General features: G+C 36.6%; 1 protein-coding gene across 4 annotated transcripts; it reads left to right on the forward strand.

Annotated features, from left to right (window-relative positions):
* Positions 1 to 1,808: 1,808 nt before the first annotated feature.
* Positions 1,809 to 25,034, forward strand: LOC112573384 (EF-hand calcium-binding domain-containing protein 14-like). 4 transcript variants are annotated; one of them, XM_025253694.1, is made up of 14 exons: positions 1,809 to 2,052; positions 2,699 to 2,859; positions 7,875 to 8,020; positions 8,168 to 8,272; positions 8,792 to 8,914; positions 11,124 to 11,174; positions 11,635 to 11,709; positions 12,337 to 12,459; positions 13,197 to 13,289; positions 13,517 to 13,660; positions 15,487 to 15,652; positions 17,014 to 17,139; positions 17,655 to 17,734; positions 18,273 to 25,034. In XM_025253694.1, the coding sequence occupies exons 1-13, from the start codon at positions 1,922 to 1,924 to the stop codon at positions 17,696 to 17,698; spliced, it is 1,488 nt and encodes a 495-aa protein (XP_025109479.1). In that variant the 5' UTR covers positions 1,809 to 1,921; the 3' UTR covers positions 17,699 to 17,734; positions 18,273 to 25,034. The 4 variants fall into 4 exon arrangements, with proteins under 4 accessions (XP_025109479.1, XP_025109477.1, XP_025109476.1 ...); XM_025253692.1 differs by lacking the exons at positions 1,809 to 2,052; positions 2,699 to 2,859 and adding exons at positions 4,901 to 5,332; positions 5,890 to 6,038 and having other exon boundaries at positions 18,295 to 25,034; XM_025253691.1 differs by lacking the exons at positions 1,809 to 2,052; positions 2,699 to 2,859 and adding exons at positions 4,942 to 5,332; positions 5,890 to 6,038.
* Positions 25,035 to 26,710: the final 1,676 nt, after the last annotated feature.

Here is a 26,710-nt window from a genome sequence, read left to right on the forward strand (position 1 = left end):
ATTTGTGTCAAAGTAAGACATTCTCGGTCTACTTCCAAGTGAGATGAAACGATCGAGAGGCAGAATGGCTTTTTCATCGGTCACTCGTGAGTCACATTTGTTACGCTTTGATCGAGCCTATGCAGAGTGAAATAGTTGCAAAGAAGACACAGTTTGAAAAAAACCCTCAGGGACTTTTATACAATTATTTTACATTTGTATAATTTATCTAATAAAGGAATTCTGTGATGTCTGCGTCTGCAGACTGAGATAATGACTCTGGAAAGATCTTTCAGACCTTTCAGCTATATTGAACGCCGGCATTAATTTGAATAGTGTACAGTTTGTCCCTCGATTCTTTGCAAGATTTACAAAGACTAATTGAAGCGTTTTATTCTAATATCTTAAAGAACTGCATACAGAACACTGCAAAACCGTATCTAGTGCACTACACTACCCAACGGTACCTTAAACTGTATCTTGACAGACACGTTAATTCCCAGCACCACTGACAATTAGCCGGCTGAAGTCGACAGGTCATCCCCCCAGCGTTGGAATGATGTCTTGCCAACCGGACACATCCTAAGACGTCACAGTATCTCAAAGCAATCACCGGAGAGCCATCTTATAACTGACCACAGCGCAATAACTTGACCAGTTGCTCTGTGGACGTCTCATGGCATAAGCTTCTGGAATTTAATCAATCAATTTTAATTGTTTTCTTCCTGGCCTTCTCTAGGAATACGAATTAATCATAGCTCGTTTACTGATCTTGAATCCTTACTGAGACAGTCCTGGCAAATACGCCTTGGACTTATCGACCTTTCTGCAATTAGATGCACGAATGATATGTGGGAAAGGTTTGTCGTTTAAAGTGGTTTATTTAGTTATTTTCGTCAGCTGAGGCACAAACATCGCACATTTCCACTGCAGATTGATGACCATGTATCCTGAGTATTTAGTTTAGAGAGGAAGAGCCGTCTAGTTTCAAAACTGATGCAAGCGCGAACGTGAGCTCGGGTACATGAATTCAATAATTAAAACATAAATTAAGCTAGATTGTGTCACATATACATTAGAGTGAACCCACCGTAGCATTACAGTACAGCCGATCAAATTCAATTTTTACATGATAAATACAAAGCGCTCTGAGCAAAGTTTTGGAAAGGCGCTTTACAAATACTACTACTACTAAAATGATTATTATTTTAATAATTATTATATACAACCGAAGAGGACTACACTGATCTTAAGAGTACAATAAACATCTAATTAAAAAAAAAAATCAAGCAATCGAGACAAGCAATAAAGGAGCACGCAGTAATATATGCAATAACGTAGTCTACTATTGTTTTATTTTCGTTGTTGATACAATATTCATGATATAGACGTATTGCAAGAAAACGTTTATTTTTTTTTTTAAATCACGCGATTGAACTACATACATAGAGGAAAACTAATCTTGATTGCAGCAAATTTATTGCTAAACATATGAAAAAGGTACACTGGTTGGTGTAAAAACATGTAATTGAAATAGTTGGCCATGAAACACGAAGAAAAGAACACACGAGTACACGATTTGCTGGACACATTCTCATCGTAGCAGATAAATTATGGAAACATACTAGAGTACCCTCCCCTTAGACTATACGTAGGGAGAACACAATAAACTAAAGCAAGGGCAAGTGCATTTGCACACATATGTCACTCACAAAATAAAATCATGTTAATAATTAAGATCGATACTTTAATTCTTACAGTTAATTTAGTTATTATGTAAACTGTGACAGAAACAAACTGTTGAGTTTTTTTTTTCAATACATTACAATAATATCTCCCTTGACGTCACAGCAACTTAAGGAAAACTTTGAGGAGTGCTACGTGGTGGAATTCATGAGCAAGATCAAAGAGTGATTACCAAGTATTACGTTGGAGTAGAGACATGTCAAAAGTGAACCCCAAAAATGGCAAAAGGTCGTCCCAGGATTATGCTAATCTGCTTTTTTCAGATTCTGATAGCGATACCGTACCGGACCTCAAGCTTCCGCCTCTCAGAGGGAAAAGGCAGAAAATGTAAGTCAACAAAATGCCTGGCAAAAGCAAACTTTTTGTTTATTATGCAAGATACTGTTTTCTTTCTTTCTTTGAGCACGGCAACTCTTCTGTTGCTGTAGATAAAAAGTTTGTCACGTATTTCGAGAGACGTTATTTTGGAAAACAAATTTACTCAACCCTTTGAAAATGACATTTAAAAAAATAATGTACGCTTTTTATAACGCAGTATTCCAACTACAGCCAGGCTCTCCGCGCATTACCTACAGAAAAAGAGAACACAGATAAAATTCCTGTAGCTGTCTCTGTAAAAATGGGAATGCTTATCATTCTTCCCCCGGATGACATGCGTAGACTAGGATGAGACAGATCTACAGATAGGAAATTTATTTGACATGTTGTGTGACGTAATCATCCTTTAGCTTCAATAGTACTAACACTCTTCGTCGTTATTTTGGAATGAGTGGAAAATTTGTTTGGGTAATGTTAATGATATTTTAGTTAATGTTTGAAAACTCTTTTATGTCTTATCTATCTAACATTGACAGGAAAAATTACATATGTTAGAATAAGGCACCACAGAGATTTAAAAAATTGTATGTAGTTTATCAAGTGACATTAAACTTAAGGGTATGTGATTTTTGTTGTGTCCATATATCAAAAACAGGAAGCGTGTGTCCAGACATGCAGAAGACAACTCATGCTCAGTATGGAATGTGCTGAAAGTTGTTATCACTGTGATACTGGTAGCATCCATCATCATACTTGGCCTTGTCACATTCTGGTCACTCCAGCAGATTAAAGACCTCAGAGATCAGCTGAATTCATGTAAGTTCCACATTGACATAAATCATATGTTGTGCTTGCTTAAACAAAGGAGACAGATAAAAATAGAAAAAAAATCACCAGCAGAAGGTTCATAACAAACAGGTATATCTAAAAGGTGCCTTTTTACAGTGTCTGCGTTATACATTGGCTGTGTATGTTGGCAATGATATGCACTTTGTTTCCTTGTGACTAGCTGGGTCAGCACATCATGCGTTTATGCAGAGCAAATCGAAGAAAAGAGTGAGGGGGATGAAAGAAACGACTGCCCACTTCTAGTGAAGTGATCAACAAAAAAATTCCAATGGTGCAAGCTGCCATTTGACTAGCTTTTGCTTTCCATTTCCCCTTCCCTGCTCCCTTTCTGATCTCATGGTGTACCCTCTAAAATTATGAATTCCAAGTTTTCTCTGAGTAGGAGAGTTAGTTTATTCCTTGTTACTCCTCGAGGAGCATAAAGCTGCAACAACACCTCGCAGTGGACCTGGTTTTTGGGCAGCACCCCTCAGTTGGGCTCATGTGGTTCCGACTTCCTTTACCTCTCTCTTTACTGTTCTTTCCAAGTCTGCTTTGGTCTCTCAACTATCCTGTTTCCCTTAGGGTTCTAGTCAGGTGCCTGCCTGGAAATGGTGTAAGCTGGTTTGCGCAAAGTGTGTCTATCCAGCCCCAATTGTGCTTTGTGATGTCTTGGCTAGTGGCATTCTGATTGGTTCTTTTTCACAGGCTGCTGTTGAAGATCTTTTCAGGCCATCTTATTTCCAGAATATGGCGTAGTCATCGGTTGGTAAACGTCTGGAGCTTGCTGTTGATGGTGTTTGTCACTCTCCAGGTTTCAGAACCATACAGTAGGACAGCTTTCACATTGATGTTGAAGATGTGGGTCTTACTGTGGAAGGAGAGGTTGTCACAATTTGCTCTGCATAATGGACTTCTCTACCCCTTCCTTTGAAGCCACAGGCAACATCTTAACGATGAGAAAATAAACACGAAAAATAAATAAGCTCCAGAGCAGTATACACTAGCCATATGATCTTCCTGCCAACATAGTCCATATTCCTGCTTGGACAAACGGTACTTAGAACCATGACTTCACCTCATTTTATTTATAAAATTGCATTGGTTTGAAAATAACATGGAAACATGATTCTGTATGAATACAGTTCTGTGATGGCTGATGGTACTACCAGCATTTCAACCTGCTGTTTAGTGTAGCTGTCATGGTATTACATCTGTACACCATCATTTCATTTTAGTCTTAGTGACTTTACACATTCACATACTAATCCAGTAATGGAAAGTAACTATCTACACAACAACTTAATTTAGGGTTTCAGAATTATATTTTAGCATACTACTTTAATTGTTAATGCCAATAGCTTATTATATAGCATCCCAATCAAATTGTCAATAGCAGGAAGTTAGTATAGGTGCATGTTAACACAATAATTTCATCAACATTTTGACAGAAAAATGGCAGTGACATCTAGAGATAGTTTTGGACAAAGAAAAAAAGGTTTATGATTTTGAAGCAGTAATTTTCCAAAAGTGATAATGCAATTCTCTGAGCTGAGATTTAATTCTCGATGCAAACATTCATGGTGACATGTTCCTTTGAGTCAGCAGGACAGTAATGTGGATTTCTCTAAATAATTTACTTAATTTAGACATTCATTTGAAGACATATACTTTGTGCAGTGAATTGTCTTTTCAACTGCAAATGTGTCACTTCTCAGAACTTAGTTAAGACATAGCATCTTTAGCGACAACCCCAGGTTAATGTTCCTTCATTGCAGGTATTACAAAGTGTCATGTTCACACAAACATTTGAAATTTTTTAACTGTTGAATTAAGCTGTGGTAGATGATTAAATGTATAATTTACGATTGGTGCCAGTGTTATTAGAACACATTATACAGAATATAAATAAAGGTTATCTGTGGTTGAGTGGGTTTTGCTACATGCAAGGGAAGGAACTCCAAACCGGGGGTTGGGTGGGTAGTTCGCGATTCATATTTCTTTGTATAACACGTGTCAAATAGATGCATTTTCATAAAAATATTAAATTAATAACTGTCAAGAATTTGAACTGAAAAATTTCGTGGCTAGCATAGTTTACATCATCCTCCGTGACACAGACACGCAAATGCGACAACTTCCGGTTTGATGGCAAGTCGCAACACCGTTTACGTAAAGGATGTAGACGTTGTCATTTGACATCTGACCAGATGAATGGCGTAATTGATTTCGCGACTTTGTCTACCGAGCACAAAGGGAAACCAGATGCATCTCAACGTACAAATGTCGAGTTCAAACCGGCCAAAAAGATGAAAAAACGTCGCCAACTGGACGCTTTGGTTGGCAACGGCAAGCTTCCTCGCAGAAAACACAGCGGGCATGAACTGTTACGATCAAACGACTCGGACTCGTCCGAAGTGGAAGAGTTCAGGGTTTTGGAGGGACACAGATTGGGGAAAAGGTAATTGATATATATACACACACAACGAGTTAGTACAATAATCGTGCTCAATAGAACAGCGAAACAAAAACATAAATACGTCCATTTACTTCATTTAGATTAAATAGTAAACAACACACACACTGTCAGTCTCTTTTCTTTGACTACTCTTCCATCCATATTTTTTAGTCAAGAGCTACAAGTACAATCAAAATTTAAATAAATTAGAATTTGCTTAGGGAGCAGTTGATATTTTTTCTCTTTTACACACACACTCTTTCTCTGTCTTCTCTTTTTCTCTGTCACCCACTTTAAAATGCAAGAATCTGTATATATGTAGCTAAGTGAAAACATGAGATTGAGAGATGAAAACAAATTTAAATACCCTGATGTAGTAATAACAATGTCACAGTTAGAAGTGCACACAATGTAATAATATGATAAATGGAAATATGAATTTAGAATACAAATATTTTGTGTTTTAATAGCTTTATGCTGTGAATCAAGTTGTAGTTCTATTAGAGATATAAAATACACAAATGTTTCATTCTGAGTTTATTTTACTTTTTTTGTAACAGATGGTCAGGGACTTCATGCTGTAACACATGTTCTGTACTGATGTTCTTTATCATCTTGGCTACTTGCTTAGTAGCTTCTGCCAGTCTCATCTGGATGCATCTGGAGCTAAAGCGCGACTTCAGCAGCCTGCAAGAAAGGCTTGCATTAGGTAGCAGGGATAACCAGGGGATACTTTATTTTGCAATTGCATTGAGCTAAGCAAAGGCATTATTGAAGCTCAGAGTTAATGAATATGAAAAGTGAATAGCTATTTTTGCTTAATGAATTGGGCCTTAAATAGATTTGGGGAAGATCAGACAAACGGTGTGGATTTGCATTGGTTTTAAATGCTGTCACACTCAAGTGCTTATGTGTGTGTGTATAAAACAGATGAGCATTTACTGAATTACTTTTGTGTTCTGAAATGGGCTTTGCCTTTAAAGGATATAAAATAGCAGCAGATATAACAGTTTTTCCTCTTTGTGCTGTAAATATGTGATTACTTTAGTTGCTCTTAACAAATTGATATTAGCTGAAGGGTGAGGCTACAGAACCCAGAAATCCAGTTTTCTGGAATTAGTGTGTCAGCCATGTGGAACTGGTAGAACAAACATATGGCTTAGACATGCCATATTTACTTATTGTCTTCAATTACTACAACAAAAATATTTGCATTTGATAAATCTCTAAGCATCGTTTTGTGTTAACTACCTTAGTAATTAATATAGTGACAACATTTTTTAATACAGAAAACATCAGTCATATTAATTTTATCAGTATTTCATGTTAATCTATCACTTGTACAGGACCCATTTACTCTGTCCTTATGATGCAGTTTGGCTCCAAGATATTGCCTTCTTAGTTCATTGTAGAAATTTTAGAAGCTTGAACACATTTCTAAACTGTACGTTTGAAGACACTGTCTTGTAGATAGCACTCTGTTCATTTAATTATAGTTTAGACTTCCCAGTTTTGAGCAGTTCTATTTGACAATGTTTTATTCTGGTTACCCACTGAAAAATTATGTGGGTTAACCTATTGAAGTTTCTTCTCTTCAAACAAGAAACAAAAATTCTTGAGTGGCACTTGCACTTACAATTACAATTCTTTATTTACAAGGGGTAAAATAAGCAACTGAGCGCTTTTTACCATTTAGCCCTCTAAGGTAGAGTCCTTAGAGTTCCTTAGAGTTCACTGAACCCTTCTTTAGTGTCATCATGAATTGCAGGTGTGTCTTGACCTCCGTGGCGGAGGCTCCACCGAACCCCTGAGACCGACTCACCGAACCCCTAGGGTTCGATCGAACCCCGGTTAAGAACCACTGAGCTATAGTGTGAAACTTTAGGCTAAGTGTACCATTTTAGCAACTCAAGTTGATGCTGTTATTGTAAATAAAAGATTCAGTGATAGATTTTGATGGCCATTCGTTTTTTTTTTTGTTTTTGTTTTTTTTGTCAAAGATTGAAAGAGAAGAAGGGTGTAGAGCAGTGATGCCCAACCTTTTTCGGCCTGCGGGCCATATCCATTTCGGACAGCCGTGTCGCGGGCCATATCCATTTCGGACAGCCGTGTCGCGGGCCACTTCACTGCAAAAATACAAAAAAGAAAAAAAAAAAAATAGAGCTGATACCACTTTTTATTAGAAACAAGTTGTACTTACCATTAATTATGTAGTAATTAGTGGGATATTTGAAGTTGTTTTCCCGAAACCAACTTCGGAATGTCCGGCCTCATCATAGAGACACCAAGTCGGAGCACTGAATCGAAATGTTCGTCCATCGAAAAAAAGATTGGAAACGCCCCTACGTAGGGATAAATACTTCTTCTTCCCTTTTTTCGTTTTTCTTCAGTTTTTTTTTAATTACTAACATGCCGATTTCCTGCACTGTGGGCAGAAGTTTCGTGGGCCGGATGGCACCTCGTCGTAGGTTGGGCATCCCTGGTGTAGAGTATAAAATGGAAAGCATGAAATGTTAGATTATATATTGATGTGCTATTTTTGCAGTAGAAAACAAAAATGCGGGCACTCCAGATGAGCTGCAGCTTTTTCACTCCAAGCTTCTGGCATTCAATAAATCTGTGCAGGACTTGTCAACTGGGAAGTATGGGCTAATTGCACTAAACAAGAGCATTGAGGATATGAAGAAACAGGTTAGTGGCAAATTACAATGCAGTGTTTTTGTGTGTGGGTGCAATCAAGCTTTTGACATCTACATACTGGTGTGTGTCTGTGTGCATGCTAATGTGTGGTGGGATCTGAAATCTTTTGCAAACAAAATCTTTTTTCACCATTTACAGATTGAGTCTTTAACAGCGTCAAATACACAGTTGAAAAATCAAGCTTCTGATCATGATGGACTTGCTGCAGAAAGTCACTCCATTGAAGCATCTGGGCTGGAAAAAGTGAGATTTAATTTTGGGATTATTATACCTTTAGCTTATGAGAACCTTGTATTGGAGTTATTTGCGTATATATATTATATGTATCTGCACCAGAATGCGAACATTTTGGACAATATAATAACCTGTTAGATTCTTGCTCTTGGTTTGTTATCAATGTACTGACAGTAAAAGACAGCCAGAGATGCCACTGGCAAGTGGCATTTCAAAACTCCAATATATTAATAAATATGGTGCTTATACTTGAATGCATCTGGTCAAGAGGTAATGCATCACTCTTAAAATGTTACACATGAGAGCAACAGTTTGGCTGTAGCTTTTAACACACTGAACCCTGGTAGTTTCTTTTTAACAATGTATTAGTGGTCTTCTACAGTTTGTACCCCCCGCTTGACCTTCCACATATTTTGCGCACAAGAACAGTAAACCTGTTTCGTTTTGCAGCCTTAGCTTTATTAGACCATGGAATCTGTTTGCCATAGTATGATATTTAGTAATGATTTTTCTTACTGAACTTTTCAGACTGTAGCAGATATTGGAAGTGAGGTATCAAGAATGAAGACTGATATGGAGCAGCTAAAATCTGCAAAAGACGCAACCTCTAAACAGATTGATGACCTAAATAAGAGGCTTTTGAAAGCTGAGGTAAGACAAATGTATTAACATTTTGAGTCCAGGCCTTGACTTTTGATTCTGATACTCAGGTACACAAAGGATTTTTAAAAAAAAATCACATAAACTAGCCATGACAATAAGAAAAAATTATAACTAAAGTTCAGAGTTAGAAGAAAGAATCAGTTCGTACCTTATTCCATTGTGGAATAATGCTTTTATTGTAAATCCAAAGGAAATTAAGTATTTTAAACAGTGTTTCCAAAAGAAAAATTTCGATTCAGTCTTAAATACAATTTGATGATAACTGCAATGTCTAATCCTGTAAGATTTTAATGGTCATACACAATGTAGAAATAAACAAACATAACTTATGATGATGAAGAACAACTTTAAGAGAAGTAGGTTAGAAATGGTCAAAAATCATTTGCTGTCATTGCGTATACACTCATGTTGCCATTGTTTTTTAAAAGAAAGGTACCTCCAGAAAAATTAAAATCTTCAAATTTACATCTTACTGTTCTTATGTTCAAGGATCTAACTATTTAAATGTGATTCACCTAGCTAAATGCTTGGGTTTTGTCCCTTTCTGTTTACATAGTTTTGTAGTAAAAAATTGTTGAATATGATGGGCACAGGTGTGCAGTCTATACTTAATAGTTGGTGAAGGGACGAGGCATGTTTGTTCGGCCTGGACTCAAAGAGTTAGCCCTTTCAGCCTGAGTATTACAAGACTAATTTATCCCTAATTTTCAAGTTCCCCCACCACCAGAATAAGTTCTTGTTTTATATTGTCTAAGAAAAGCACCTTATAAGATAGAATTACAAGATGGTTCATCCCTGACACTCTGGTATGGGGCATGAGCACACTAAATTTTGGCGAAATAGTTTGTTAGCGTATCACTCATCTGATGTATGCCTAAAGCCACTGTATTGATGGTATGGAATGGCACTAAATGGTGCTGATTATTTGTCTACAACTTTTCATATATTTATTTTGAACAAAGTTTATTTCTTTTTTAACTACAGTCTTACTATTCTGCTGAAATTTTAGGTTTGTGTGTGTTTTGGATATACTCTGATGACTGCCTGTGGCATTAGTATTCATGTCATTAGTTCATGCTCTTAGGTTTGGTTTTCCCTGCATAGTTCTTGGTCACTGCCATAAATGTAATGCACACAGTACTAATACACACACAACATCAACGATGTTCTTTCAACAAGAGACAATGACCTGCCAATGGGTTTATTTGTTTATTATTAACATCCATGTGATTCTGCTTGCTTTGTTTATTCTTTCAAAGCTGACCTTCCTCCCCTAGCTCATAGGATGACAAAAAAAAAAAGCACTGGTCATAATACACAACATAGCGAGTATTCTCCAGTTTAACCAATCAAGGAGAAAGCAAAATAATGGAGATTCACTCTTACACTCATTGTAGTTCACTTTATCTCATACACCCTTAATACAAGTCAAGAGAAAACACAATTTACAGTGGTGGATTTGTATTCGCTAACCAGTTATCACATGTTAACTCATATAGGAGGTTGGAAAAACGCACTTACGTTCCACAGTACTCTTATGCACACTTCCAATTACTTGAAAATCACACTGACACTTATTCCACTAAAATGCTGGTACAGGTAATCTCACACCCAGTCGCTGAAAATTCATTGCTCCTCAGCTGAAGAGGTACCCCTTGCTGGGGAAGATGAGAGGAAGACAAGCTCCTCATCTTATACCCATGTGGGGAAAGCCAGTGATGCCGGTCACACCAACGCACCCTCGTGATGGCAAATTCCCTTGAGTTTGTTTGCAGGAAAGGGAAAGCACTCAGACTCCCCAACAGATTTGAATACTCCACGGTAGTTTATTTCTCAGTAGTTCCACTCCACAATAGTTCCCGGTGATCTTGTAGGGAATGAGCTAACTTCGCTCACTAAATGAAGTCGTGTTGTGAACTCCCCGTGAACATCCTAAACACCTGCTACTGCATGGATTTCATGGCCCACACTAATTGTTTAACGCGCTTGCATACTAAGCATACCATTCATACTACGCATTCAAGGGGTAAAATAGTGATTCCTGACAGTCACTTACGTGAGTTTATTTTCCTATTTGTTCTACATTTTATTAATTGTCTTCACCCAACTCTTAAAAAGGTAGCATTATTAATTATTACAGTTTGCTTCAGAATATTGCTGTGATATATTTGTATATATCTTTATTTTTTTCACTTAGAATGTTATTGGAAAAGAGGGGGTCTTAACAACCATGTCAGATGTCACTCAGGTGAGACATTCTTTTTCCCTAAGTTTGCTGTAAATGTATTTTGTCTGCTTTGTTCTAAGCACCATCACATATTGAAAGTTAACAGTTTTGTTTATTTGGTAGTGTTTGACAAATTTCTGCAGGGAAAGACAGTTTTTATGTTAATGCCGTATATCTTTTTTCTTTCCAAAATGCATTTTTATAAGGACCAGGTATTTGGTCCAAATATGGATCTTTTTTTGATCCATTAACAGTGGTGTGAATAGGAGCATTTGCGGCATTAGTTAGTTTTTATTTCCCTATTATCATTACTTGTACAGCACCATGAGCTTGTTCATTGGGCTGGGATGTTTGCTATATGAGTGTGCTTCATTATTATTTGGATCATGTTGAGAAAGCTGATTTGAAATATTTTGTTTTGTAGTAAGCTTTGTCAGATTGTAATGTTTTTTTGACATGATTTCATCTACTGATCTTGCAGAACCTGATATCCCAGCTAAATACTACATTGATGCAGAATTTTGAACAAGTAATGGCTAGGTACAGTTCACTTGAGGTATGTATCTTACTCATTAAATTAAGAATGCATTTCATCTATATCAAGTATTATTTCTTTATCCTGGTACTAAATTTATAGTGAGTGTGCAATCTTTTCTCCCCAGAATTGTGCCCTTAAAGTCCATATTCACTCAATTCAATTGATTTATAGGGAAGGAGTAAATTTAAAAACTCAGTCATACAGCTTTCCTTGGGCTTGTTTGCAACATGATTATATACTCACTGGCAGTGATTCCATATCTTTCACTTGTTGTTTTCTTCCTATTTTAGCTCAGGCATAACATATCTGTCATTGTACCATTAGTATTTTTCAACCTGGTTTTTTTCACATGCCTCTCCTCCATGGTTGTTTGAGTTTTTAACTGAATGCGACATCATATCGAAACAAACTTCCCATTGGATAGTTGTCAACAGACATGAGCTACTGTTTTACAGCAATAGTAATTAATCTTAGCTTATATTTTAAAAAATTCAAATTAATTTAGGGATTGTTCTTAGCAGAATTTGCAGCAGGAGTGACTTAGGTGTCATTGAAAACATTCATTATTCCATACAAATGTTGTTCTGTTATCATGTGTAATATGTAGACTATGACAATATAAGATTTTGTTTTAATATTTCTAAGGCGCATGTGGATGTCATAGATAAAGTTGCAACAAATTTGCAAGAGCAGCTGAAGAACCTAACTGCAGCAGTACAAAATATCAGTCAGTCATTGCATTCCATTACCCCCAGCAATCAACAACAGGTATTCTCTTACTCTCTGTAGATGTACTTTGTTTTGCTTTCTGGCATATTAGTCACAAGACACTTCTAGAACATGAGCACTTGTTGTTTACAAGAGATGGAAGTGGTAATTTATTTGTGATACTGACTACAAAGAAAATTTTAATTTGATCAATGGATGTACTTGAACATTTTTAATTATTGCCAATCTATTGACTTCCTGTAAATGTGTTCAGGGTTAATCACAATACTAGTTACTGGTTAACCATATGGGTTTTGCCATATTTTATACAATTTTGGAATGGCTTGTATGCCAATATGTCTTTAAAGCAAAAGGAATAAAATAAAAAACCTCAAGTCACAGTTAGTCATTTAGATTTACCCATGGTACTTTAACATATGCTAGTCACTGAACTGATGCATGTCAGAGGAGTGTATAATTGGTAGCTGTGTCGTGCGTCATGTTGTGCCCTAAAATACTCTTTGATTTGTCAGAGATACTATTTTCCTAGAGAATATTCTTTGCCTTGGCATACATATTAGTAAGACCAGGTCTGTAACACACTGCCATGGCTTCCATGCCCTTTTAACCAAATTTGTATGTGCTTGTGTCATAAGCATATCTTCATCCGAAACGTAGTATGCCATATTGGATTATAATGGGACTTGCATAGTTAAAAAGGAGGGTACCTTTGGCTTATGTGCTGATTAACAAAATCCTAAGTATATCTGCAGTGTTGTTTGTTTTTTTTCAAAAAGTCACAAGAAGGCAGTTCACAGGAAGGTGGAGAGAATTCACAGCTGGCTGCTCGAGTGATGAATGTAGAAAAACATCTGGTGTCCTTAGATGAGGTAACCTTGTTCTGCGTTGCTGAGATTTTGTTGGCTGATATTTTCTTTGGTATCACTGTTTCATTTTGATTTTTTCTTGAGCCAGGCAAGTCAGGCATGTAACATAAAATTATTAATCTGCTTTAGATTTTGTGGTTTCTTTCAAATTCCCATTTGCAATTACTGTAAAATTTTATCTGGTCCTACACTAGTTGCAAGAGGGTGCTAATTTGTACATCTGTATTCAGGTTATTTCTCAGTTTAAAAATGGAACTGCCGTCAACAGTAACAATGTTGAGGGAATGCAAAATGAGAGCAGTATTCTTTCTGAACTGAAACGTGATCACCAGGACTTTCTTGTCTTCAGGACTGAAGCTTTCCAAGACATTGATGTGAGTTGGACATTGTTATGGTCCTTAAACTATTGTTAGTAATTGATAGTGTTTTTTTATATGTGTGTGTGTGTGCATGTGCACCTGCTGATATGAGAACTTATAGCAATCACCTTCCTTTCATGCAAAATATTTACTTGTCTCCATCTTTGTTTTGTCTATTTACAAAATGTAGGAAAAATTATTGTCACAAAAGTATAATTTTAAATGCATGCTTTTATTATCAAATTTTGTAGAAATCATTTTTTAACTTGGCCGTGATCTGTTCTTTTAGAAGATCCACTCATCAGATTACCTGTAACTTCTTTTTAAATACAATCGGGAGGCAGTATTTACCTGCATTTGTATGTCTGTTGGGAACAATTATGTTTTCATGCACATCTCTTGGCATGGTTTCCATCTTATTACTGCTGTGTTGGGGACAACACACAAGTCACAGACAGCACACTGCGTCCCAAACGTGTCCTTTCAACAGATTACAAAGATTTGTACGTGGGCTTACAATTCTATATTTTTCAGAAGCTTGTATTTATTTTAGGATAGGGCAGTAAAGTTCACCTAACTCAAATCAATAAATGTAAATGAGTGCAAACCATAAATAGCAGCACACCATTGTCATAGATGACTCTCAGTCTTCCAGTCATCCCATCTCTATAAACAAAAGTTACTTCAGTAATTCCCAAATTCTCATTTACCGTCGGTGAAGTCCAGACATGATCACACTTACACGCACATATACACTCCCTTAAATACTCTAATCTGGGACTGCTGGGGTTGACTGGGCCAACATGCCAGGCTGACGATGATACAGTATCTGTACCCCAAATAAGCAAGTGTCGATGAGGCTGACACACCTGGCTCATGGTGATACACTTCCGGTCTCTTGAACACCAGGTGCTGACTAGGCAGACATCTGGCTGACGACGATACACTTCTGCATGCTGCTGCCTATACTGTTGAGACCCTCCAAAAACACAGTTTGAGACATTGGCTCGCCATGCATATAGCCCTGATCTCACCTCTTTACATTAAGGGGTTGTCAATTCATCTCAAACCAAGAACTGAAGGAAGTGGTGCACAGATGACTCACTACTCAGCCGGAAACTTTTTTTTTTTTGAGGGTATAAAAAGCTTGTGCAGTGATGGAAAAAAGTTCATTGGAAAGCCAAGGAAATTTGTTGAAAAATTATGTTATTGTAAGTTTTCAATTTTTATTAAAATAAGGGTGTAGATGTATTGTGGATTATTATAGATTTGCTGTTGCATGCATTTAAGTGAAACTTTGTATGTAAAATTGTCCCATTATTAAGTCACTTTAGTAAACTTAAATCATCCCAAAGGGAATAAAGATGACTGTAATTCTTTGTTACACCAAAATGTCAGAAACTTCATGGAACATTGCTACTTCGGGATATGTTTTGCTTTCTTCACCACAAGAAGAATTACATTTGAAAAAAGAGCAGATGCGCTATCATTAAATTTTTAAACAAAGGGAAATAACTATTAGAAAAGGGATTTATCTTTAAAATGCAATATTTACTTCCCCTGTGCCATTATCAAATTAGAAATTGGGTGCTCATCCTCAGCTAGGTACATCACCAGCTGCAGCAAGCCAGTGTTCTGAGCATTGAGTTAAACACAGAGGTCAGAAGTAGAGGTGCATACTTACATGGAGACACGTGGCACACTCACTTTATCCTTTAAAATATTTTCATATGGTGTATTTATATTTAATTATCTAGATTGCCATAATGTTGTCTTTCTAGGCCTTGTTTATGTCATTCTCATAGCGTTTTCATGAACAGAACTGGATGGTTTATTTCCAGACCTTGAATGCATCATTGACAGCTCTCAACATATCCGTGAAAATTCTTAACCTAGAACTTAATGACCTCACATCTCGCTTGGAGAATAGCATGCAGCAGATGACTAACGTGTCATCATCAATGGAGCAAGTAGTGACATTCCTGGAGAAGAGTAGAGGTGAGCATGGTAAAGAACTTTATTTTTTATTCCGCATAGATTATGCATGTTCTTCTAAAATATTTTATTTAAAAAAAAGTACTTTGTTGAATTTTGCATGGTGGGCATCTCATGACACAGGACATCGGTAAGAATGACAATTTAGTGCTATGGTACAGACTTGGATAATAGTGCCTGCTTAAATCATGCTGTCACATTCTATCTGTCTCAAATTGTCTTTCACATATCTTTTGATAATCACGTCCACTATTCTTTATCTTTAGCTGAAATTTAGTCATGAATCATCAGTTTTGTCACAACTAACATCACTTGTGGAAACAGGTGATATTACAATTATGTATTGAATTAATCTCAAAAATTGATGACCAGTTGACAGAACATAGTACTCTCCATATGTTTGTCACTAAAATGCATTGTAAATTTTTGCTTAAATTTTTTTTTAAAAAAAAGTACACAAAGATTGATGTAATGTCTAGTTACTGAAGGCTGCAATCAATGTGAGCAAATGAGATGTTGCTGAATCTTGAGTCTACTTTTGTGACACCATTGGAAGCAAGCACTTGACCTCTTTCCAAAACACTGCCCTTTGAATAATCTAACCAGTGCTAAACGTTCAGCCTTAAATTATCACTTAATGCTCATAAAATACATTCATATACCAAAAGAAAGAAGAATAAAAAATGAATCCTTTCCAACGGTTCAGGTCTTGTTCAGCTGTTATGTTCTGTGGGTGGTTTGAATCAATAAATTCCCTTGGGGGTTGGATGGCCTTGCATATATCTACTCTCAGGTTGGTCAGTCTTTCTGTGGGCTGATTGACAAATTGACTCTGGCTCACCTTCATCTTAATGCAAACTATATTTTTGACAAGATGACATATGATTAGAGACTGTCTTAATACTAATTTTTAAAACACCTTTTGTTCCAGAGAAATTATTTACAACATAAAAAGTTGTTTACAAATATTCAGCAAACATGAGAAAAGGTTATATTCACCACGCCTTCTTAGGAAGGTAGAGTTTCTCTTTCCACATAATTTTACTTGGTGACTCTTTCAGCTCTTGCCAGGTGGTGAACTACCCTTCCAGAGCATTCCACACTTTTTAATAAAAATAATGTCATTCTCATTCTTACTGTCTTATGTTTGTACATGCCCACTGACTTCTGTGGACAAAACAGGCTGAATCAGGCACGCATGATTCTTACTCATAAACAATGCACCATGTCATCTGTTTGTGGCAGATAGGTAGCTCTGTTGCATTGTGGATATTTTATTAATGTCATTGAGCCAGTGTTAAGAAGGGAGAAGTAGTCAGCTGATTCTGTTTCCTTCTTTTTAGCATAAAAATTTCCTTTTATTTTCTTCGTAGATGATAAGAGCAAGACAGATGCGAATGATCCATCTGGAAGAATGAAAAATATATTAGAAGATGATAAAAGGAAATTCGAAGAGAACCCCTCTCAGGCAGGGTCAGAACTAACCACACCTCCATCTGGTGAGTCACATGATATAGAAGACATTAATTTGTTTGAAATATATTCTTGCAGCATAATTTCCAAATTCATAATTAAATTTCAGAAATGCTGAAGAATTTATTGTGCAAAACTTGGCACATATTCTAGTATGTATTTTTGGTCATTAGGATAAATAAAGGCAGCTAAAGCAAAAAACTGAAGTTGTCACAGATGATAGGACTTTAATAAGTTCTGGTTTTGATTGCCTTCTTTTGCTCCTTTTAAACATATACAGTATTTTGTTCCCACAAATTTGTAGTCAGCTTTAAATATGGAAAACAAGCACCATTGCTTATTTTAACCAGCAACTTCTTAAAAATATTTGACCTGCATCCTCAGCTTGTAGGTGCCTTGTATTATTTTCAAATTACAATGTGTATTAGTGCATAAAATATTTGATGGAGATTCCTTTTCTAATGTGTTTACAAAAAAATTATGTATTTATAATTTGCAGTTGGTTTCCGACTGGGGCATATTTTAAGTTTGTCTCTTTCAGATGATAAGAATAAACAAACCAAGGAAGAATCAGAACAGCAATAAAGGCTGAACATCAAAACTTGAGGGATAGATGAGCAGGTATGAAGTGAAGCTCAATATTTTGTTATTTTCACCATTTCTTGAAACTGTAAATAGTCGTGATGTAATGTACAATGGTAAGTGTTGGAAATAATAAGATCTCTAAATATTTTAATATAACAGCATCGCATCACATGCATAGGCAAACAGGTGCTAGACATATATACACATTAAAAGTCATAGGTTGTTATGGTATTCTCTGTTTGTTGTTTTACCTCACTTGTGGCCAGCAGAAGTTGGATACTTGTAAGGTTTTGCTGTTTTTTTAGAGATGTAAATTGGAAGCTTTCTTTGGTTGTTAGTATCTACATTTTATACCAGTTCCTGGTGGGAAGAAGGTAGCATTCTAAGAGGAGCATGCTAATTAAGATATAGCTGAAGTATGTTTTAGGTGAAATAAAGGGATTTTACTTTTTTTAAAAGATATTTGTGTCCTTACAATTATTGCTATGGCTGGTTTTTACAGCTGCATATATATATATCCATACATCCGACTTTAAATCCATCTTATTACTTACTGTTGGTTGGTATTTTCCAGAGTATATTATTTACTAATCCAGATGAATGGTACTTGAGACAAGAGGGCAGGATTTATATTGGAATCCTACCAGAAGAGGATCTGAATATGACTTAATAGGACACCAGAAAAATGTTGCATGTTGTTTGTCAAGTTTTAGGTGACGTATCCGAAAAAAGAAATCTGCAACAGGCATGTAAGAAAATTTAACATTACTTGCAATCTATTCTGATGATTTCTATTAAGCAGCACATTTTGGGGAAACATTTATATTGCAAAATAAGTATCTTATATACCACTACACAAAGTAATAGTGGTTTTCTCTTTCTCAAGTGTTCTTCTAACTGTATTTTAAATATTTGGACTGTTAAAAAAACTAGAAGTTAAAAGCATTTGGTTGAAGTGGATGTTAATAAAGGATTATATATTTAAGATTAGAGAGAACAGAAGTGTGTGACATTTCAAAGTAGGTAGCCATGTACCATCTATAAGCATTTTAATATCAAAGTTAAAATTTCAATCAGTTTTATTCTGTGGCTGTGTATGACTGTTTTTTCGTAGAATGTGTGTGCATTCACGGAGTGGCAGAGAGCTGATGATGAGTGTTTTTTGTTGGTGCCATGGACCGTATATCTCTGGACTGCCTACAAAGTTTCAACATTAACTTATAGAACAAGGCCAAATTTCCACGTATACTTCTGGTTTAACTATCAGCATCAGGGCTTCTGCTAAGGCTAAATTCTTTGGGGTCCCAGGGACCCCTTCTTCAGATTTTTAAGGGGTCCCTGTTCTTCACCCAAATTTGAAGGGGACCCCATTGACGAAAATTGAAGGGGTCCTCCGAACTTTTAATGCGTACTGTACGCAATGTTTTGTGTAAGCAAAAGCCCTGAGCATGAAGAAGAAGAGCAGTTGAAGTGATCTCTCATGTTGACTAAATTCAAGGCACAAAAGCACAAGTTTTATGTTTGTTTTCAATGTATTGGCTTTAAGTGATGAGAAGTTGACAACTTTTACCCCCAAAAAAGAAAGTAAAAGTAACTAAGTAACGAACTATTATGCAAGTATACTGTTGACTTTAAAAATTTTGTGGTTCTGGATAGTAAACTGGTAGATGATTCACACAGACCTGGCAGCCTACAGCTTCGTGAAAGGCAGACTGCCAGCAGTCCAGAGATTTATGTATATGGTTGGTATGGAATTGTTGAAAAGGCCAGTGTGGATGGGAGGGAGAGAACTGCTTTCATTGACTTTTGTGTAGCTGTGGGGAGAGTGCTTACAGAAAGTGGAAAAGTCATTGTGCTGCCAAAACACTGAAATTACAGGCTATGTAGCTGCCTCTTTGTGGTTCCAGGCTAAACTGATTATTAAAAGTTGTTCGTTAAGCTGTGTACTGTTCACAATTCACAAGTACATTTTCTTCTGGTAAGTTGCTGAAACTAATTGTTTTGATTATTGAAAATTTATATTCATGGATATTTCACACTACATTAAATTGTATGAATCGATTGTTTTAGACTATAGATCTTTTAATTAATATTTCATTCATTGTCGCTTGAATGGTACCAGTTGATGAACAGCTATGTTGGTTTGCTGATACTGGTTAGTTAATTGGAGTTTTGTGTTCTGTCAGTGCTGAGACTTGTTGTCGGGTTGAACAAATGAATGGCAGCAGCAGTTGGCAAGATATTCCAGTTTGGCCTGTCTTGTGGGTAGGTCCTGCATGGAACAACCAGTCCATTCTTTTATGTCTGCCAACCAGTTACTACTCTGTCCACCTCAGCATTGACACCGCACCCCTATCCACCTCTCGAAGGTAACCTGAAGGATGATTATAGACAGACAGAGCGTCATGCCGGATCACATGGCTGAACTAGACCAGCTTGCACCTCTTGACTACTGTTTCTGGTGTCCTAGAGGTGTGGCAGCCGTGCTCTGTACAGAGTCCTTGGTTTTATTTTCCCTTTGTGAGATCTGGAGCAGCTTCCTCAGGTGCTTGTTCTCAAATGCCTGCACTTTGTATCAGCAAGCAGAGTCCACATTTCACATCAGGATTAAAATCATGAGTTGTACAGATGTCTGCAATCTTTGGAAATGGTGACACTCAAATACTTTGCGGTTCACCTTCTCAAACTGTATTCCATTCCAGTAGATCCTTGCCATTGCTGTGGACCATGACTTTTGTTCTTGTTAGTGCTGATCTTCATTCCACGTGTGTTCAAACTGTCAGTCTACTGATAAGATCTTGCAGTTTGCTGCTGGTACCTGCATTAGCTCAATGTAATCTGCAAAGCATAGGTTGCATGTGGGCCTCCCACCGATGAAATGGGTGATATGATGGTTGTGAAAAGTTTCTCATTTGATGTTTCCCACCCTCAACCTCCCTAAACAGAAAAGTAAACAATACTAGTGATGGGAACATCTATTGTGTGATGAAAGCTCCCATTTGGTTTTTCAGTAGCACTATGCTCATTTAGCTCTTGTACAACAGTGATGACTTGAACGAGTCAGTCCCCATTGTTGAATTTTCACATCAAGCGCCACAGCCTTTTCTAAATTTGAGCAAGCTGTGGAAGAGAACTTGCTGGTGCTGTAGATTTTTTTTTTTTTGACAGGATGTGACATTTTAAAATCTGTTCAACGGAGCTCCTGCCTTGTGTGAAGCCAGCCCATTCTGCTGGCAGATCCTCAGTGGTAGTGTGGATGCAGTTATGAATTATTTTCAGCATCACTTTGTAAAGCATACATTTAAAAGGAAATTCCTAGCATCTTGATTATTTTATGTGTGATAAGCAGTGCACAAGATGAAATGAAGAAAGAAAGAACATCTGTCAGTAGATTTGAAATAAATTCCTTCAAGGTCTTCCATTTTCATTGTCCTTATCTGGGAAGTTTTTGATTCTGGCTTTGCAAACAGTTATGGTCTTGTGGCATACACTTTTCTTTGACTGTTTTATAAAGTAATAATTATGTTGGTGTTACACATAACAGGAAATAAGTTTTATATTGCATTTGCCAATGTGTATTAAACTTGATCTATACTTTGTAAAATAGGTATTGTTAACATGCAAAAGAGGTCGTGCTTGTTCAAAAGGTGCACAGCTAAGAATCAATTTTTGGTTGAAAAATTAACTGGTGTTAAACATAATCTTTTATAAGTTGAGAGAGAAAGTGAATGTGTATGCATAAATATTCCACTGTTTAACTTTGCGAAAGGCTCATGGAAACATATCTTTTGTTCAAAATTATTGCATATAATCCTGATTTAAAATAAGCCATTAAAATTCTTCTGCACTGGACTTTGAGATGGCAGATGCTGTTTTACCGTCCATCAAACGCACATAATGAGTGTTGTAAATAATGTGAGCCTGTGTTGTAGATTTTTTTCTCCTTGTGCCAGCCTAATCCATATCAAGTTGTAGAAGTGATTTCTAAGAAGAATTTTTGACAAGATCATGCTAAAACCATTCTAGTTCTGGAAGCATTAACATATTATATGGATATCACTGCTGTCAGGTTAATGAATAGCGATGTTGACTTTTTTTTTCTAACTGACATTTTGTCATTAACTTCGGTCAGTTTACTAGAAGAAAAAAAATTCAAAGGGTTACTCTGAAAGATATAGATGATTGTTAATTGCATTGAATATCTGTAGTAAAATCATGACAGTAGTTTAAAGTGTGTATTCTATTTCCATTTTCAATTTCTTAACTTTATTCTTTTAATGTTTTCAAATTGTACATATCACTTCATGTTTTTTTTCTTGTACAGGTAAATTCCTATAAATAAAATGACAATGCCGTAATAGTAATGTACTGATCTCTTTCAAATGAAAACAGATTCATGGTTTCATGGCTACTAACATCCCAACATTCCAGAGCAACTTCAAAGCTACAGTAGGTGCATTAAATGCAAGTGTTTAGACAAAATGTTGGGAACACTGTCAGGTGTGTTCTCTGTAAATCCAAAATGGATATACTGGTGAGACTGCACTAATATGTTGATGTCCTGCTGTTCAGAGGACACTGAATATTGCCAGTCTTCCTCACTTAATGTAACTGTGATAGACATTCTGCACAATTCCACTGAGCTCGCTCCTTTAAGTCTTAAGAACTGTTTCACTCTTTGCCTGTATGTCTCTAGTCAACTGAGTGATCGTAACTGATGTTTAAAAAAAAAAAAACCATAGCAGCTTGATTAGTAAAGTTTTGAAGCATTACAATATACAGTTGCCTGGACTTGCAAACATTTTTTTAAATGTAGAACTTTTTCCCCCCTAAAGTGAGTGTGTGTGAATTGTACAGTAATATATACATCAGTGATGTACAGCTTATGTCAGAGTCTTAAAGAACAAGATGGCTGCAAAGTAATGTGCAGCCGTTAAGTTTACTGGAAAGATAGATGTATATACCTTATATGAGCTTTCAATTATTTTTCATTCTTTACATGACATATGCAAATGAGGGAAATGATACTATCATGACTCCAGCATTAATCTAATCCTGAATAACACATTATACAGATAGTCACAAGAGTAAATGCGTATCAGGTTGCCCAAGCCTTTTGCTTATTTCAAACTTTCATGTCTGTATATCATATACTTAAATTGATAGCTACAGCTGTCTTTTCACCTTGTTAATGTTATGCTTGTTTTAAGAGGCTGCCTAGGAATTTATTATGGGTAGCTAGCATGACTGTGGTGTTCCGTACTTCGCTTGCTGTAAAGTGTGAGCTGAGGGTTTGTTTTTTTGTTTGATTTTATTTTTTAACCCTCAACTTGTGCATTTTTGATGGACTGCTTGATATCAGCCACTTGGGATTTTAGAAGTTTAAATACTTGTCATATTGTCTCATGTATGTCTTAGTCCCAGGAATAGATCGGTTTTGAGGTGCAGTCCAAATACTGTCTTTGTAACATTATTGGATTTGACATCTGTACTGAAGTCAGATTGAAGACTGTGGCAAATTTGTTAAAGCTTTGCTTTGCTGAAAATTGAATCAGTAATCATGTATAGAGATATGCTACATTGTACTTAAAGATGACAGAAGAGGGGGAGAGAGAGAGGAAAATATGGTGGCACACTGCAACCTCTTGATTAAAGGTTTGCTCTTCCTTTATCAATGGCTTTGAAGTTTACTTTTCTGTGATTTTTATTTCAGGTTAAATTGACAAACTGCACTGATTTCCCACCATCTACCATTGATTTTAGAACAAATCTGTGTAGATATAACTGTAAAATAGCATATGTCCTTAGATTTTTGATGTGCCATGATGATGAGAGTGTTAAGTGTGACACCAACTACTACAAACATCCATCACCATACTTGTGTTTATTGTTTCTATGTTTCTGTATATTTCATTAAGATGTGAGAAGTCTCAGAGATCCTTGATGTATCTAATTACAACTGTGGTTTAATTTTCTTTATTATGTGAATATATTGTACCTTTTGGAATTAGGTACACATTGTACATAACCATTATGCAGCAGAGCTTGTTAGAGAACAATCTGACAGTACTGTCACTGTGTATTAACTTATTAGGTAGTGTTTAGCGGGAATGTAAAGATCTATTCCAGAGAAATAGGGCAGCTGACACGATGTGTTTGTAATGAATGGCAATCTAGTGATAACATCTTAGTAACATGGTCTGTCCACCTAGCAACTTGGTATAGGTGAGGTTTAGGATTACGAACAGCATTGGAGAACATTCTGTAGCAAAAAAAGCCCTCCCCCCCCCTCTCCACAACAAACAAAAAAAAAAAAACGGCCAAACTAACCAAAACGGACCGAACCTCCTTCCCTCAAAATAAAAACCCACCTAATTATTTTTTTTTTTTAAAGTTCATCAAAAATTGGGAGAACAGATCTTCAGTTTAATTTTGTTTTCCAATTTTTATGTTAAATGAATTAGGTTCAAGAGAGCATCACACAAGTTGATTAAGTTTTGAGCGCTTTCCTGTAAAAAAAAAATTAAATAATGAAAGTCTATTGGTTTGTGATTTGAGAGGACTGCATTTCTTTTACCCAACCTGCTATCCCCAGCATGACTTGCCTGCCAAACTATAATAGTGCTGCTGTATCTACTGCATATCCGTAGCTGTTGATTCGTTTGCTTTCATTTTCCTGTTGGCCTGACAAAATCTATTCAATTATTATGTTTATTATTACTGTGGTGGTAATCTGTCTCCATTTTGAAGGACCTTAGAGAGGAAAAAAAAAACCTTTGATACTCTTAAAGTATAAGGTATAGGGCATGGCTGGCCTCCCATGTGATATGTATATGTTCAAAGAGCTATTTTGTAGATTTTTTTTCTAGACACATCATGCAGAACGAATGCATTAAAAACGCCTTTGTACTTTACAGATACATATCAAAGCTCACATCATTACAACATTTATGCCATATCCACCATTTAAACTAAATATATCGGTACTCGTGACAAGATTTATTTGATGGGTCACATTAATAAGATAGAAGTGTGAAGTCTTCAAGCAGATGGATACTTTGTTTTAAAAAAGTTCAGTTTATTAAGCATCATGAGGCCTCCAGTAAATGACCAGCAGCATGCCGAGCTTTCAGTGAGAACTCTTTGTAAAGCGATAATGGCAGTCTGGGTAGACATATGTTGGGCAACATCTATAGTAGTACTTAGAAATTGTATAGTGTGTGTGCACGCACGCACACACGTTGCTTGCATGTTGCTGTAATCTGAGAAAATTGCATTCTTCATCCTTAGTTTGTGTTGAGGATGAAATGGATATTAAAAAAATTTGGAAGATTGATTTGAAGGTCGATGCTTTTGTGTGTGTGTGAAAGAGATTGTGCGTGTATCTGCAATTGAGGACATATACTTGTAAGGTGACCACACACATCCAAACAAAATTTCAAGAAATAGAAAAAAACCTACTCCAGTTTTGGCAGGTCGGTTTCAAAGGAATGATTACACAGAAATAGGACAGCTGACACGTATTTATAGTATGTATATATAAAACTAGACAGTGAAGTGTACCAGAGATAATTTATAATCTCTTGAAAGAGTTCAGATTAATATATACATATTTAGTATAATTAAGAGCATATGCATTGCAAAATATAAAGTACATGTGAACGTCAAACCGTAAATAAGACAGTCCTTGCTGGCCTACTAATCTGTTAGTACATGCATCTTTTTCTAGTGATGAAAATTCCATGGCAGTCTAACATGGCTTGTAGTAAATCCAATCAATTAGGGGTCCTGCTCAGGTCTGTACGGCTACAACGAAGCCAACATCACGGTGATCATCAGTCGAACTCATTTGCCTCACCAGCCAAAGCAAAATCATTGCAACCGGACCATCGGTAGGACATGTCCACGGCGCCAGTCAGTCCACTCCTCTTTGTTCTGAGGAAGAGGCCGGTAGTTCGCAAGGAGCATGTTCAACTAATTAAATGTCGGGTGTGCTGCTTGATTCTTTGCGTTGTGTTCCCCCCAACTTCCCCGATCCTACTACACACCCGCACTTAGCCGACCTCGAGTCCACAAAAGACTGTTTTATGTCCTCAGTGCGTTAATTGTTAGCTGTGGATCGAATGGCTTCTCTCTGGCACGTTTATGAGTTTTGCTCAGGTTTTTAATGTGCATTAGGTATCAACTTTTTTTCACTTAAGGTGCAACATATTCATCCCTTCACACCAAGACTTCAAGCATTTGCAAACACTCGAAGAGGTATGTAAACAAAAGTTTTATTTAAAGAAAAAGGACCAATTACTAATATTTATGTACTGATCTTAATTTTACCTCTTTTTAATCTTAGATCACCTGCTTCAAACTTTACACAGAAACTTTTTCAACATCATGCAGGTGATCCATGAGCCATAAGCGCTTTGGGTGTGTGATTGATATGACGCCGGGTGTGAGCTGTCATCAAGCAAACTTTTTACAACTTGCTGTCTCATACAAGGTCTGCAGGATTTGGAACTACACTAGGCAGGAACTTGGGTTTTATTTTTCGGAATCATGAGTACAGACTACAGTATTCTAGGCAGAACCGCTTTCTACCCGAAAGGAAAGGAGCCAACACCGAGTTTCGCTCTCTCGCTATTTTTTTCTGAATGTTGAGTGTTAGCCACCCGCTCCTAGGTCACTCGTTCATCCGCGACGATCGCAAGGCTGTCTAAGGTCAGAGAGGGTAGATACTGTCATCTGTATCAGGATGTAAAACAAAAGAAGTGTACAAAGTATGACCACGAAGTAATATCTCCTATAGACATCCGTGGTATGACCAAAGCTTGAAAACTAGAGATTCAGTGCGTGTGTCACGGATGGCTGATTAAAACTTTAGACAGACTTTATGATGTTATGGTAATACTGTGCAAATCAATCATAAATCCACGCACACGTTTCATCCATAACGTAGTTAATGTGGTAGACGATAAATACAATTAAAAAAAAAATCTTCCTCAGGCTGTTAAAGGGTTT

Source organism: Pomacea canaliculata, linkage group LG10 (genome assembly GCF_003073045.1).
Source record: "Pomacea canaliculata isolate SZHN2017 linkage group LG10, ASM307304v1, whole genome shotgun sequence".
In the NCBI taxonomy this organism is placed as follows: Eukaryota; Metazoa; Mollusca; class Gastropoda; order Architaenioglossa; family Ampullariidae; genus Pomacea; species Pomacea canaliculata.

Bases quoted from the DNA above. Each gene is read 5' to 3' on its own strand.
- LOC112573384 (XM_025253692.1), top strand. From the start codon at position 5,082: ATGAATGGCGTAATTGATTTCGCGACTTTGTCTACCGAGCACAAAGGG. The intron at 8,915-11,123 runs GTAAGACAAATG...TTTTTCACTTAG, and splicing joins AGAGGCTTTTGAAAGCTGAG to AATGTTATTGGAAAAGAGGG. The intron at 11,175-11,634 runs GTGAGACATTCT...CTGATCTTGCAG, and splicing joins CCATGTCAGATGTCACTCAG to AACCTGATATCCCAGCTAAA.